This window comes from Neurospora hispaniola, assembly GCF_033458365.1.
Source record: "Neurospora hispaniola strain FGSC 10403 chromosome Unknown B0T23scaffold_1, whole genome shotgun sequence".
NCBI classification, from domain to species: domain Eukaryota; kingdom Fungi; phylum Ascomycota; class Sordariomycetes; order Sordariales; family Sordariaceae; genus Neurospora; species Neurospora hispaniola.
The window spans coordinates 4,312,978-4,325,377 of record NW_026944406.1 but is presented as its reverse complement, the minus strand read 5'-3'; the positions used below and the strand labels follow the sequence as shown (position 1 = coordinate 4,325,377).

The window sequence follows — 12,400 nt, the reverse complement described above, 5'->3', positions numbered from 1 at the left end:
TCACCCATCTGCACATCCAAGGTAACCCTGGGAGGGATGATAAGCGCCACTACCCAACAACGAGTACCCACCGGGAATGCGAGGCACTGGAGGAGGGGTAGTGAGCGGCACCCTCTTCTTTTTATTATTTTTTTTCTTTTTTTCTTCTGGCTTGGTGGTGTCAGCTTCTCAATCGGCATCGATGTCTCTCTGATGCAAGTCGCTTTCGGTTTCATCTACAATTGCGCGATTGAAGATGCACACGACAGAGTGCAAAGACCGCGTTTGAGGTCTATAGAGATGCTAAATCTTGAACACTGTTCACATGTCTTTTTTAAGAGCAATAGACAGCACAGAGAGATCCAAAGATGTTCGGAAGGGTGGGATCACCCACTTTTACTACTGCACTCAATTCCCCCGCAATGGGTCTTGTATGATCCTGTTCAGTTGGTCCGATGTGGCTGCCGGCTCCGGCGTCGGGTTCTTCAACGTCACTGCTTCCCGGCCGTCCCATCGCTTCTTACCCGACCGTTTAACGGCCGCTGAACCTCGGCAATTTTGACAACGTATCAGTCAACAACTATTTCCTATTTGCCTAGGGTACCACCATCAAGATGCATCCCAATATCTACCAATAATCATCATCATCATCATCATCATCATCATCCTCAGAACCATTTGCAGCGTATTCTCATTCGACTTGTTTGCACTTGAGAACCTCACACACATACGTGCCCTTTTCCAATCCGTTTTCTCACATCATCGCTCCCAATCCTGTCTTTGAATCCCCATCTTGAAGAAAACCAGCCCCGCAGCACCACGATGGCGCAACAACAACCCCAACTCAAAGGATATACATCCTACAAACACTTCAATGTGACCTCCGCCGGGCCTGCCTTCGTCGTCCACGTGGAGATCAACCGTCCTGCCAAACTTAACGCCTTTTTCGAGGCCATGTGGCTGGAGTTGGGCCAGGTCTTCCGGCAGCTGTCGTCGGACCCGGACGTGCGGGCCGTGGTGCTCTCGGGCGCCGGCGACCGGGGTTTCACGGCGGGTTTGGACATCCACGCGGCCAGCTCGAACAACCAGCTGCAGTCGAGCGGCGCCCTCGACGTCGGGCGCAAGGCGGCCCAGTTGAGAAGATACATTACTGAATTTCAGGATAGCATTTCGGCTATTGAACTGTGCGAGAAACGTATGTATTGACGGTGCCGACTTGTCACTACAGTCTTGGTTACCCAGGGTGATACATATACGTCAAGCCAATGAACCAGTACATGCGAATTCTGCTAACCTACAGAAACTCCCTGAAGCCGTCATCGTCGTCCTCCACGCCATCTCCCTCGGCCTCGCCATCGACATCGCCTGCGCCGCCGACATCCGGCTCTGCACGCGTGACGTCCGGCTGGCCGTCAAGGAGGTCGACATCGGCCTGGCCGCCGACATTGGCACGCTGAGCCGGCTGCCCAAGGCCGTCGGCAACTTCTCGTGGGTGAAGGAGGTATGCATGTCGGCAAGAGAGTTTGGCGCGACCGAGGCGCAACAGGTCGGCTTTGTCAGCCAAGTTCTCGACAGCAAGGTGGCTGCCCTGGATCAGGCGGTCAAGCTGGCGGGCTTGATTGCTGGGAAGAGCCCGATTGCTGTGCAGGGAACTAAGGAGTTGTTGAACCACGCAAGGGACCATTCAGTTTCTGAAAGTACGTTTTCCTGCTTGGTTTCTCTTCCTCTTCATTGCTCGTTATCGTGAAGAAAAGGCAAAACTGATAATTTTGACACAGGCTTACGGTATACCACCGTGTGGAACTCGGCTGCTTTGCAAACAAGAGATATGATGGACGCGTTATCGGCTAGTGTGCAGAAGAAGAAGCCCGTCTTTTCGAAGCTTTAAAGAGGATCAAGTAGTCCATCGCGGCTGGTAACTGTTACGCAGTGTTGAAGGTGTATAAATAAATGCATGTAATTCAGGGGGGTTCGGCGACTTCAAGTCACTACATATGCATCTCCTATCTACTAGGCAACTCCTAGTCACTATCTGCCAGCGGTTCCTCGGGCCTGTATGTTTCCTTCAGGCGCTGTTATAGGTAGGATGGTGTCAGCAAGAGGAAGGTGATATAATCAGACATGATATTTAGCTCACAATGCGGGCCAAACGGTCACACTGGACATGGCAAAGGGGAAGCAAATGACTTACGTCCTCGAGTTTCTGCTTGAGCAGTTGCACCATGTTTTCCTTAACAACCAGAGTCTGCTCATCAAGATCTTCGATGATGATATCGTTGTTAACACTATCCAAGTGAACGATGATGGACTTGATGGCTGGTTCGCACTGGATGAGTACACCTGAGCCAGGGACCAGTGTTAGCAAGGTGAATATTCGTTTTGCGTTAGAGTCGTGCTGTGCTGTTGCTCATGAGTCTTGACTAGACGAGTCCATGTACACGTCATTTATATGGTATTTCATGGGAATTCATACTGACCTCTGATTGCTCTCGGCATCTTGAATAGCTGTAGTTTCTGGCGGGATGGCAAAATGTCTTGTGATTTTTTTATGTCGCCGTAGCCCTCATCAAGTTGGCTTTTTGGGTATATGCTCTGACAACAATGTCGTATGCGACGTGTTTTGGAATGTATCGGGCTGTGCTGGTGGTTGGTTGGTCGGGATATGGGTGGATCGTTAGATGGTTGGCATGGAAGAAATGGGTTTGTGTTGCTGTATGGTAATTCAAATACAGCGTTTGAGCGTACAATTTGTTGGCAGCGCCTTCTCTGTAACGACGCGAGTAACCTGGCATGAAGTGATGGAGAAGCAGCGGCAGACACGGGTACCTAGGTACGCTTGCAGAATACGGAACATTGCGTACGTACGGGTTCAGGTCAGAAAACTTGCCTTGCGATTACATACCCGCAATTATACCTCTACTGAACCTTCAATTCAGGTGCTGTCCCTCCAGATCAGATGAATACCTAGATGATGAGGGCATTATGACCTTCACTTCAACCTCAATTGCAAGAACAGTGTGTATGGATGATTCTCACATTCCCTTACCAACAAGCTTCAACAAATAATTCGTCGATGAGTGGCCGGCTGGTCTGGATGATCACATTGGATCTTGATGGAAACCCCGAATGTGATCAAAGCAGTCACAGGCAAGGGGGGACGATGGCGTCTCAAAAAAAACGAATCCTGTAACCACTTTCCCACATTGTGTGGCCGTTTCGGGCCCTGGGCGCTGCCAGGGATCGCTGGGCGGGAAGGCTTAACCGCTTGCAGTAAACCACCCCACCTTTTCGCTTGAGAGTGCCAGCGTGGGAGCGGAGATCGAATCTCAAAACTCGTGCCAATCGCAAGCTCAGATTAGTGATAGTATGGCTCGGATATTGGGTGCGGATACTGAGTGGTACCTAGACTGAGAGTTGGGAGTATGTATTTCACGAGGATCCAGGGCAGGGAGCTGCGATGGAGGTCAAGAAATATCTCTTCTGTCCAGGGAGGCCCAAAACCCTCTTGTTTGCTCCTGGATTGCGGCGCGGGGACCGAGGTAGTATGTCGTTGGCTAACAATGATGAAATAGGTGCAGCAAACGAACATACCCTACCCGGTCGAAACATGCCATGTCCAGTCGTTTATCCGTCTTGAGAAAAAAAGAAAAAGAAAAAAAACGTCGATATGACGAGGGCAAATAGAGGTGACTAGGTACGACTTGCCGATGGCGGTTTCAGATTCTGTGCATCGGGAGCTCGATAACCGGTAGCGCCTTGTTACACCAAACTGAAATGTGACAAGAGTGAAAGACCCGACGAACTGTTGAAAATGTGATCGCAAACGAAGCCCGCATTCTTGAACATGGCGGTGCTTCCTTCCTCTGAAGACGGCGTTCTGGAAGCGCGAGAAGAAGACCAGGGCCAAGACATGCCTCATCACTGCACTTGCCGTTGCCGTACAAGTTGTGTCGTCTGGCTGCCGTCAATCCTGCGGTGTAGTGACCCGCGCTGCAGTCAGAATGCCCGCACCGCACCCAGATAATAAGGTTGGGCAGTTGGTGAAATTACCTCCATCGACTGCAACCTCAGGTGCTACCCTGCATTGCAGATCACAGTATCCCCCGGCTTCACAAAACTAAGGTAAGCCAAAAAGACCACTGCAGTGAAGCACTCGGGCTGTCACTGGACAGTTGTTTCACGCACCAGCAACCGCAGCTTCCCATTGTCCACTTACAGCAGCCCAAGGCCCCGAGCTGCGCGGACCGGCATTCAACTCCATCATCACACGTACCGCTGTCGACCGACCTCCATCCCTCATCTTACTTATGTTCTCCCCGACTCCAGCTCCCCCTCTCTCCTTCTTGTGAACATCAAAACCAGCGCTGACCGGCCCAGTCATGGTATCGACATCAACACCATTTGCCGTCAGATCGAGTAATGTCAGCGCTCCCGGTTCATCTACGGCATCCCGCGTCACAACCTAAAAAAAAAAGAAAGTACCGCCAACAGTACCACAGCACCATACAGTACGGATTCCAGCTACTCAAGACTACCTCTGCCACGACTAGTCATGAATTGACTACGAAAGCACCCTTCCTTTTTACTACCTTGATAGCCCTTGAGGGGATCTGCCAGCCGACAAAGCTCTTGCCGCATTTTCCCTCCGCTAATCTCTTGCTAACCCGAGTCGAAATAAAAAAAAAAAAAGAAAAAAGAAAAAAAAAAAAAATACGGCGCAAGCGAGCGAGTACAACTTCAAAGGATACGACAGAACGACACTTCTTCGGCTATCACTCGCTCTGGAGCTGAAGTTGGAGCTCCAGCCTAAGCTGTCTCACCGACCCCTGAACATAGTTCTTCTCCAGCTTTCGCCGCGGCCCCTGCACCTCCTTTCGACCCCGCCAGTTTCGGACAGAGATATAGACCGAGATGTCCTCAGAGTCAGGGTTCGGGGGCTTCCCCCCAGGAATAACCGATGATGGTGATGATGATAACAACCACCCTTGGGTCTGGGTGATGATCCCCGTCGGCCTTGTCATCGTACTGGGCGGTTTGGCCCTCTGTCTTCACATCCGCCGACGCAAACAACTCCTCGGTAACCACAAGACTTCTCGTGTTTCTACCCCGGCACGACGACCTTCCGCCCACCAAGCATCGATAAGCCACAGTCGTGACGGGCAGCTTCAGTTCGGAGTTCGTGAGGTCGATGCCCCTTCGTTGGCATTGATCGAGCGTGACCTTCAGGAGTCCTGGGTGCGTGGGGCGCCCACACAGCGACGTAACAATACTGGCTCGAGATCAGGAACGGGGGGCGTGGCATGGGGTGGTTCTCGGTCGACGGCAATGAGGAGATGGGACTGGGCAGGTATCTTCAGACCCGAGGAAGGACTAAATGAACTGGGCGAGGCGCCGCCGCCATATGAGAAGCAGCCAGTTGCGGAAGAAGGTGGCGATGTTGATCTTGAAGCGGGTGGAAATAGTTATCATGGCTATGGAAACGAAGCGTCGGCGGGTCCAGCCGCGAGGGCAGGAATAGCGGCAGGGTCCGCCGTCGGCGAAGGAACCAGTACTGCTGCGTACGTCGGTGTAGAAACGCGAAACATGGCTCCCTGGAATTACCATACCACCTTCTCGCAACAAACTCTATCATCGCCACCGTCGGGATCACAGGCAAGCTTACAGCCACCCCCACCGGTACATTACTACCATCAGGACGGATCTGGAATACACAGCCAGAGTCACTTGAGCCACCTGAGCCAGCCAGGATATAGTAGTGTCGGCACCAGCCTGTTGAGCACCAGCATGACCCAGAGCGCCGCCACCACTGCGCCGACATCTCCAAGCATGACTAGGTATCCCTCACCCAGTCCGGGACACAGTACCATCCACAGTCCGGCGCCCGAAATGACAGATCAAGATCAGGTACCACCACCTGCATATGAAGAGACGTCTCCCTTGTTGATGATGGGAACGGGGACCAACTCTCCATCGCAGCAGCCTACTACTAATGATGAAACAAGTCCAGAGCAGCATGGCGATCCTGCTACTGTTTTTTCTTCTACTCCCTCTCCTGCCGCCGCTCCCACATTTGAGGCGGCGGCGGTCACTTCTGCGTCAGCCTTAGGGGCAGCTTCTGCCTCCCTTCCACCTGACCCATCGTTTGGATCATCTAACAATGGCAATAATAACGCCTCCGTTACACGTCGGTCTTCATCACAGTCTGGTGTGCCACCACATTATTAAAACCCTTTGAGGTTCCTTCTTTCCCGTTCCGTCCCTTGAGCTGAAGGGTTTGGTCAACTCGGAACGGGTGTTGTGAGGAAAGCATGTGGAACAAGCTGACGTTCTACAAGCTCGTTACTGTCTTTCTCCGTCGCGCTTTTGTGTCAAAATGACAAGGATCTACTTGGCAAATCGAAGCGAGGCGTCAGCTCACAGGGTACTGGGGAAATGACACTCGCAACTGCGACTGATGGGAGGAACCAGCAGAGCAGCTTTGAAGGCGGACAAAAAGCGACCTCCATGAGAAGTGATCTTCGGAAGGGTATTTGGCGTGGCATACGGCGAATGGCACAGCGATTAAGGATGGCGTAATGCCACGGAAGGAGTGATGGGGAATGGTTACAAACCATGGCAAAGGGGGAAAAAAGGGTGCAGGAGGGCAAGGAGACGAAGGTAAAACAGAACCTTGACCGCCAACCTTGCCTGGCTCACAAAACTTAACTTAGTAATGTAATGAAATGACAACAGCAAACACAAGGCGATAACATGAAAATGACAAGAACAAATTCGGAAAAGACTAATACTTGTTATCGAGAACTTCAGCTGTGTTCAAGTAACTGGCAAACTCCTTTCGTTCCTCACGTAAAGGTTCCACTTTTTAACGCTCCTCAAAAGGGTAAAATGATTAGAAAAACCTCAAGTGACGGGATAATCACGGCGCCATTGGATACATTCTCTTTGCCGTGCCGCTATCAAACTGTTTGAACAAGTGCTGCTTCCGAAATATGCTCGGTGCTTGTTAGAATCTTTTTCCTGGCTGTCTTCACCTCTTCCGTACCTAGCTCTTGCGCCTTTCTCGCTTTCCGCGACTCTCTTGTTTAACTTCCCCAAAAAGCGATTTCAACCTTTCCATCTTATCATGAGAGGGCCCAAGGAACCCAACTTTTGAGGATCACGAATAGACACATTCGGCAATTATCGACTGAAAATCCTGCGCGGTATAGAGGGATAGCCAGCCATGAGAAAGACGCGCAAAAAACAATGTTATACCCGATACGTATGATGCAATCCCAGTTTTCTGTCTCTGAAGATGAAGTGATGGAGGGACTAATAGAGTGCAACGAACCGAAAGAAGAGGTAACGAGAACATGATGCTCGCAAGATCAATGAGAAGGACTGCTTGGAACGCAAAAGAATCTCGTGACATCAAAACCCAGGACGGTCCTTCCATCCATCTAATGCATAGCAGAAATGAAAATACTTGTAATTGGAAAAAGCAAACCCCATGCAATTTTCGGACCTTACCTTACCTGAATTTCAGAGTGTTCAAACCTCACCGCCTCCTCTCTCATCGACACCGAGCATGACCACACGCGGCACCGCCTTGCATTCATTGTCCGGTCCAAGAACACTCCGCTTTTACCCCATTGAAACCAAAAAAGAGAAAGGCAAAAACTAAAAACAGAAAAAAAAAGTCAAAACAAATGTCGTGAACTACTAACATTTTTCTTTTGCAAACAACTCTTCCGATGCTATTCATCATTTGAATCTGACCTATTCATCCATTCATCTTTGTCCACCAGACAAACTCATTAATCCTTCTTTTCATTTGCCTTCTTATGTTCTTCCAGCGCGTCAGCCAAAGCCTGCGTGGTTTTCGTGGTGAGCATCCAAGTCTCCAGACCCTTGCCATCGTCCGTCGCCGTGGTGATCTTGATGTTCTTGGGGGCCGAAGCCTCGGGCTTGTAGGTGAAATTGGGGAGGATGATTTTGTTGAGCGCAATATTGCCGCGGGGTTCGACACGCATCAGCATGCGCACCGCACCGGTGTTTTTGTGCTTGAGAAGACGCAGGGGGCCGACTCCCTGCGTCTTCCACACGGAGGGCTTCTTCTTCTCCTTGGACCCTTCGTCGTCATCGTCTTCGGGAGCGACGAGCTTATACGCCTTGGCACGAACTTCATACACGACGGACTCGTCCTCTTCCCCCGGGCCGCCTTCGACTAGCGAGATTTGCTCCTGTGGTGCCTCATCCCCGTCAGCGTGCGTTCCTTGAGCATCCTTGGACTCGGCGGCCACTGGCTCTGGTGTCCCCACAGCCGGCGTCGTGGCCAAGCTTGAGGCACCGCCGAAGGTTTTAGGGGAATCTGGTCGTTGCGGTCGATTAATGATAGTTCACCGGCTAGAAGCGTCGTCGCGGTCGAGGTCTCAACTTACCAGTACCTGTTGATGTCCCCCCTACGGGCGGCGCCAGGTTGAACATGGATCCACCCCCAGAGGGCTGTTGACCACCAAAGGCGAACATGTTAGAGCTGCCATTTTGTTGTGTAGAGTCCTGGGCACCGCCAAAGGTGATGGATGGAGTGTTTTGACTACTTTGCCCAAAGACAAACGGCGCAGAGGTACCACTAGTTTGGCCAAAGGTAAACGATGACGAGGTGGGAGTAGCGGCACCTCCGGTAGCAAAAGGATTGTTGATAGCAGCGCCATCATTACCTCCAGCTGAGAATGTGAAAGAAGTGTTGGCTCCAAAAATGTTACCGCTCGGTTCGGGCTGCGAAGGCTGCGAAGCAGGGGTGGCACCAAAGGAAAAGCTAGTGCTTGGCTGAGGTGTAGGCGCGGGAGAACCAGAGCCGAAGGTAAAGCTAGAGGTAGCAGCCGGAACAGGTTGACTAGTAGCTGGAGCCGCTGTGGACCCGAAGGTGAAGCTCGATGAAGCAGAAACAGGTGCAGGAGCAAGGTTATTGCTTCCGATGATGGAAGCTGGCTTGGTGCTTTCAGGTTGACTGCTGGTAGCACCAAACAAAGACTTGGAAGCTTCGGGTTGACTGCTGGAGGCACCAAAGAGAGGCTTCGAGGCTTCGGGTTGGCTAGTAGTCGCGCCAAACAGAGGCTTTGAGTCTGAGGGTGCGCTTGAGGTAGAGGCGCTACCGAACAGACTCTTGGTCTCTGCAGGGGCAGTGGTACTGGTGTTACCAAAGAGGCTCTTGGTTTCGGCAGCAGGAGCAGTAGCGTTTCCAAGCAGACTCTTAGTCTCCGTTGCGGATGCGCTAGTGTTGCCGAAGAGGGCCTGGGTTTGAGTAGCAGGGACCCCAATGCCTGTACCGCCAAACAAACTCTTGACTTCAGTGGCAGGACCAGGAGTGGTGCTGACGCCAAAGAGATTTTTAGTCTCCGTAGCAGGTGTAGCGCCATTGGTGGTGCCAAAGAGGCCCTTAGTCTCAGGTTTGGCAGCATCGGCAGCGGGGATGGTAGAGCCAAAGTTGAAAATAGAGGCGGCGGGCTTGGTTTCAGTACTGCCAAACGCAACCTTCTTCGCCGCCGGCTCGTCTGCTCCAGGAGGATTAGTCGCGCTGCCAAACAAGCTGGACGTGGCGGGCTTTGACACGCTGGCCCCGAACAACGACGAAGCCGGAGCTTGCGTGGTTTGCGTTTCAGCCGCCGCAGGCTTATTGAAGAGGCTAGTGGGTTGTGTCTTTGGTGGTTCGCTGGCTACCGGAGCACTGCCAAACAGCGTATTCGACTGGAATACCGAGGGCTTGGAGGCCTCACTCGTTGCGGGCTCTGCAGGCTTAGTACCGAAGAGAGAGGAGGGAGCTTGCGTGGTCTCCTTAGGCTCCTGCTTGTCCTTTGCTTGGCCGAAGAGAGGAGTGCTGGCGCCCGAGCTGAAGAGCGAATTTGCAACAGCCGGTTCTGGGGCCGAGGGCGCAGGAGTACCAAAGAGGGAGGGCTTGGAAGCAGCAGTATCAGTGGTCTTTGTCCCAAAAGAGAACAGTGAAGCTGCCGGTGCCTTGGGGGCTTCGGTAACAGGCTCATCGGCCTTCTTGGAAGGAACACCGAAAAGGCTCTTAGGTGCCGAGTCCTGAGCGGGTTCCTCTGCCTTCTTAGCCACAGGGGCTCCAAAAAGGTTGCTCGACACAGCGGGCTTGGATGTCGCAGCCCCGAACGGGTTGCTGGGGCCAGAGGAAAACTTGATGGGCGTTTCCGTGTCCCACGTGTTGTTGACTGGAGCAGGGGAAGAGGCTTGCTCGTGGGTTGTGCCGAGAGCTCGGTCCTCCTTGAGAGTGGCAGAGAACAAATCAGACTTGCCATCTTGAACGGGCTTTCGAATTGGTTGTCCGTCAGATCCTCTGGTGATACGGTCGAAGATGCTGCGTCCCTGGAAACTCCCTTCGGCGTCTGAGGAGGCACTAGACCCTCCATTCACCGCTGCTTGGCTTCCCAGTCCAAACTGAGGGATAGCAACACCAGTGCTGGCAGACCCATCACGCTGAGCTCCATGCTCATCCTCATCATCAACATTGGAAGCGGTCTCGGCATCACTATCCGCATCGGCATCATCGTTGCTGCTCTTGCTGTCGGAAAGATGACCAAAAATGTTCTCGGAGGGGGCGGGAGCCTTGGGACCAGTTTCGAATACGGATTTAGGCGCAGATTTGGTCGTAGCGGCCTTGGCAGCACCAGTCGCAGCCTTCTTCGCTGCCGTGGTTTGTGTGTTGTTGACAATGCTCTCAAAGACAGACTTGGTGGCAGAGGACGCCTTGGTTGGGGTTCCCGAGGCCTTTTGCAGCTTGGCTGGCTGGGCTTCGTCTGGCGATCCAACCGTTGAGGCCTTGCGCTTAGGCTTTTGCTTGATTGGCGAAGGGCTGGTCGGTTCAGGAGCGCGCGGGCGCTTGTTACCAGCGGTGGTGGAAGCTTTGAGGGCGCCGTCAATTGGCGACAGATCCTCCTCGGCCTTCCTCTTCGAGCCAGCCGGTGTCTTTAGATTCGAGGATGCGCTGGCTTCTTCCTCGGATTCTGCAATTCCATGCTTTTGCCTCCATTCTTTCTTGACTTCTTCCGAAGCCCTAACCGTCTTGAATTCGTACAGGCCGTACCGCAACATAATCAAGCTACGGCTTTTCTCGTACTCCTTTGCAAAGTTGAGAATATTGATCTTCCAATCCTTCTTGGTGAATATCTCATCGGCGGCATACTTGAGTCGCCTCAAGTCGAGGATGCAGAAAAACTGCTTTTTCTGTTGCTCATCGAGATCGGGCGGACAGTAGTGTGCCAAAAACTCGTCGGCATAGATGGAACCGGCCCTGTTGGGGTCATCTGGGACTTCTTTAGCCAACACCTCGCCGGTCAAATGATGAGGAGGCTCAGGGATTCTCATCTTGAAAAGCTCCGTGTTGACCGGGACGGCGCCAAGGAGCTCAGCGGTGGTACCGCGCGAAGTGCGACCGGGGGTGCTCTGGGGAAGGCTGCTCTTCAGACCGCCAGGAACGATGCGAGGAGCAAAGGCCGTGCCGCCGGACCGCTGATAAAGGGAAGGAGTGCCAGAACGGAAGATGTTGCTCGGCGCTGTGCTCGTGCCGGTTCCAGAAAAGCTGGCTGCTTTGGCACCGTTTCCGTTGACAACGGGACCCTTGGCTGTGCTTGTGAAGGAAGGTGACTTGTAGGGGTTGTCGCCGGGCATCCTCCTCGTCGCGCCGGCCGCCGAAGCAGTATGGAATGTGATCTTCCTTTGCGGCGCCGATGACAGTTCTGTGAAGTCTGTGCTGGTGAAGGACTGGGCAAGCTTGCTGGACGGGCCTTGAGGGCGGCCGATGAGCTTGCGGGATGCCAACTGCGCATCAGACGCGCGCTTGGCAGGGCTTTCATGCGTTGCGCTGTTGAAGTCGATGCGCGGGACGGACTGGGCCTTGGTGACACCATTCTGCTGGGGGGACTCCGTCATGGAATCGGAGTCGTCGGCAGGCGCAGAGGAGCCACGGAAGAGATTAGTGGCCAGGCCAAAGATGCTACGCCTCTTGTTCGGTTGTGAATCCATCGCGAGAGACTGGGCGGTTCGCCGACCGATATGTCGATGGACGAGGGCAGAGATGTAGTTTTAGGAATAGGCGGGAAGCCGAGGCGAGCAGGTAGGTGGTGTGGCGGTGTTGATTATTCCAGAGCCGAGTCACAAAGGCAGGACTATGAAAGGACTCGCTGTCGCTGTCGTGCATAAACAGAAACCCGCGATGGGTTTCGGCGCGTTTGTGGGCGCGTCGCAAGGGACGAGGAAGCGAGGTGGACGGGATGCTGCTCGACGTGGTGGTTGAGTGTTTTGTGTGGGAACCTGGAAAGGCGTGGGAAATTTTTGGGGGTTGCGCGACAAGGCGGTCGGTAATCTAGTACCAGCAACGGCGGCAGCAGGCGTGGCAGCGGTGGGAGAGCTCAGGGCTTCGGCTTGC

The 12,400-nt window shown here is 53.1% G+C and overlaps 4 protein-coding genes across 4 annotated transcripts; 2 read left to right on the top strand and 2 right to left on the bottom strand.

Annotated features, from left to right (window-relative positions):
• The first annotated feature begins 663 nt into the window (after positions 1–663).
• On the top strand, positions 664–2,005 carry B0T23DRAFT_26543 (putative delta3, 5-delta2, 4-dienoyl-CoA isomerase precursor). The gene is made up of 3 exons (XM_062834213.1): positions 664–1,174; positions 1,293–1,676; positions 1,758–2,005. Exons 1-3 carry the CDS (start codon positions 802–804, stop codon positions 1,865–1,867), a joined length of 867 nt encoding a protein of 288 aa, XP_062697447.1. The 5' UTR covers positions 664–801; the 3' UTR covers positions 1,868–2,005.
• B0T23DRAFT_26537 (TFIIH subunit TTDA/Tfb5) lies at positions 1,819–2,504 on the bottom strand. Its single transcript, XM_062834212.1, has 3 exons — positions 2,457–2,504; positions 2,171–2,319; positions 1,819–2,051 (listed from the first exon to the last, which is right to left on the bottom strand). The coding sequence occupies exons 1-3, from the start codon at positions 2,473–2,475 to the stop codon at positions 2,001–2,003; spliced, it is 219 nt and encodes a 72-aa protein (XP_062697446.1). The 5' UTR covers positions 2,476–2,504; the 3' UTR covers positions 1,819–2,000.
• A 2,140-nt stretch (positions 2,505–4,644) lies between these two features.
• B0T23DRAFT_26496 (uncharacterized protein) lies at positions 4,645–6,275 on the top strand. The gene has a single exon (XM_062834211.1). The coding sequence runs from the start codon at positions 4,891–4,893 to the stop codon at positions 6,202–6,204; it is 1,314 nt and encodes a 437-aa protein (XP_062697445.1). The 5' UTR covers positions 4,645–4,890; the 3' UTR covers positions 6,205–6,275.
• A 1,500-nt stretch (positions 6,276–7,775) lies between these two features.
• Positions 7,776–11,997, bottom strand: B0T23DRAFT_306097 (uncharacterized protein; the record flags this gene model as incomplete). Its single annotated transcript, XM_062834349.1, has 3 exons — positions 7,776–8,329; positions 8,400–8,787; positions 10,189–11,997. 3 exons carry the CDS (start codon positions 11,995–11,997, stop codon positions 7,776–7,778), a joined length of 2,751 nt encoding a protein of 916 aa, XP_062697444.1.
• Between the last annotated feature and the right edge of the window lie 403 nt (positions 11,998–12,400).

Coding starts and splice junctions, on each gene's coding strand:
- B0T23DRAFT_26543 (XM_062834213.1), top strand. CDS start 802: ATGGCGCAACAACAACCCCAACTCAAAGGATATACATCCTACAAACAC. Junction 1,175..1,292: donor TATTGAACTGTGCGAGAAAC/GTATGTATTGAC, acceptor AACTCCCTGAAG/CCGTCATCGTCGTCCTCCAC. Junction 1,677..1,757: donor GGACCATTCAGTTTCTGAAA/GTACGTTTTCCT, acceptor ATTTTGACACAG/GCTTACGGTATACCACCGTG.
- B0T23DRAFT_26496 (XM_062834211.1), top strand. CDS start 4,891: ATGTCCTCAGAGTCAGGGTTCGGGGGCTTCCCCCCAGGAATAACCGAT.
- B0T23DRAFT_26537 (XM_062834212.1), bottom strand. Junction 2,052..2,170: donor TCAAGCAGAAACTCGAGGAC/GTAAGTCATTTG, acceptor TACCTATAACAG/CGCCTGAAGGAAACATACAG.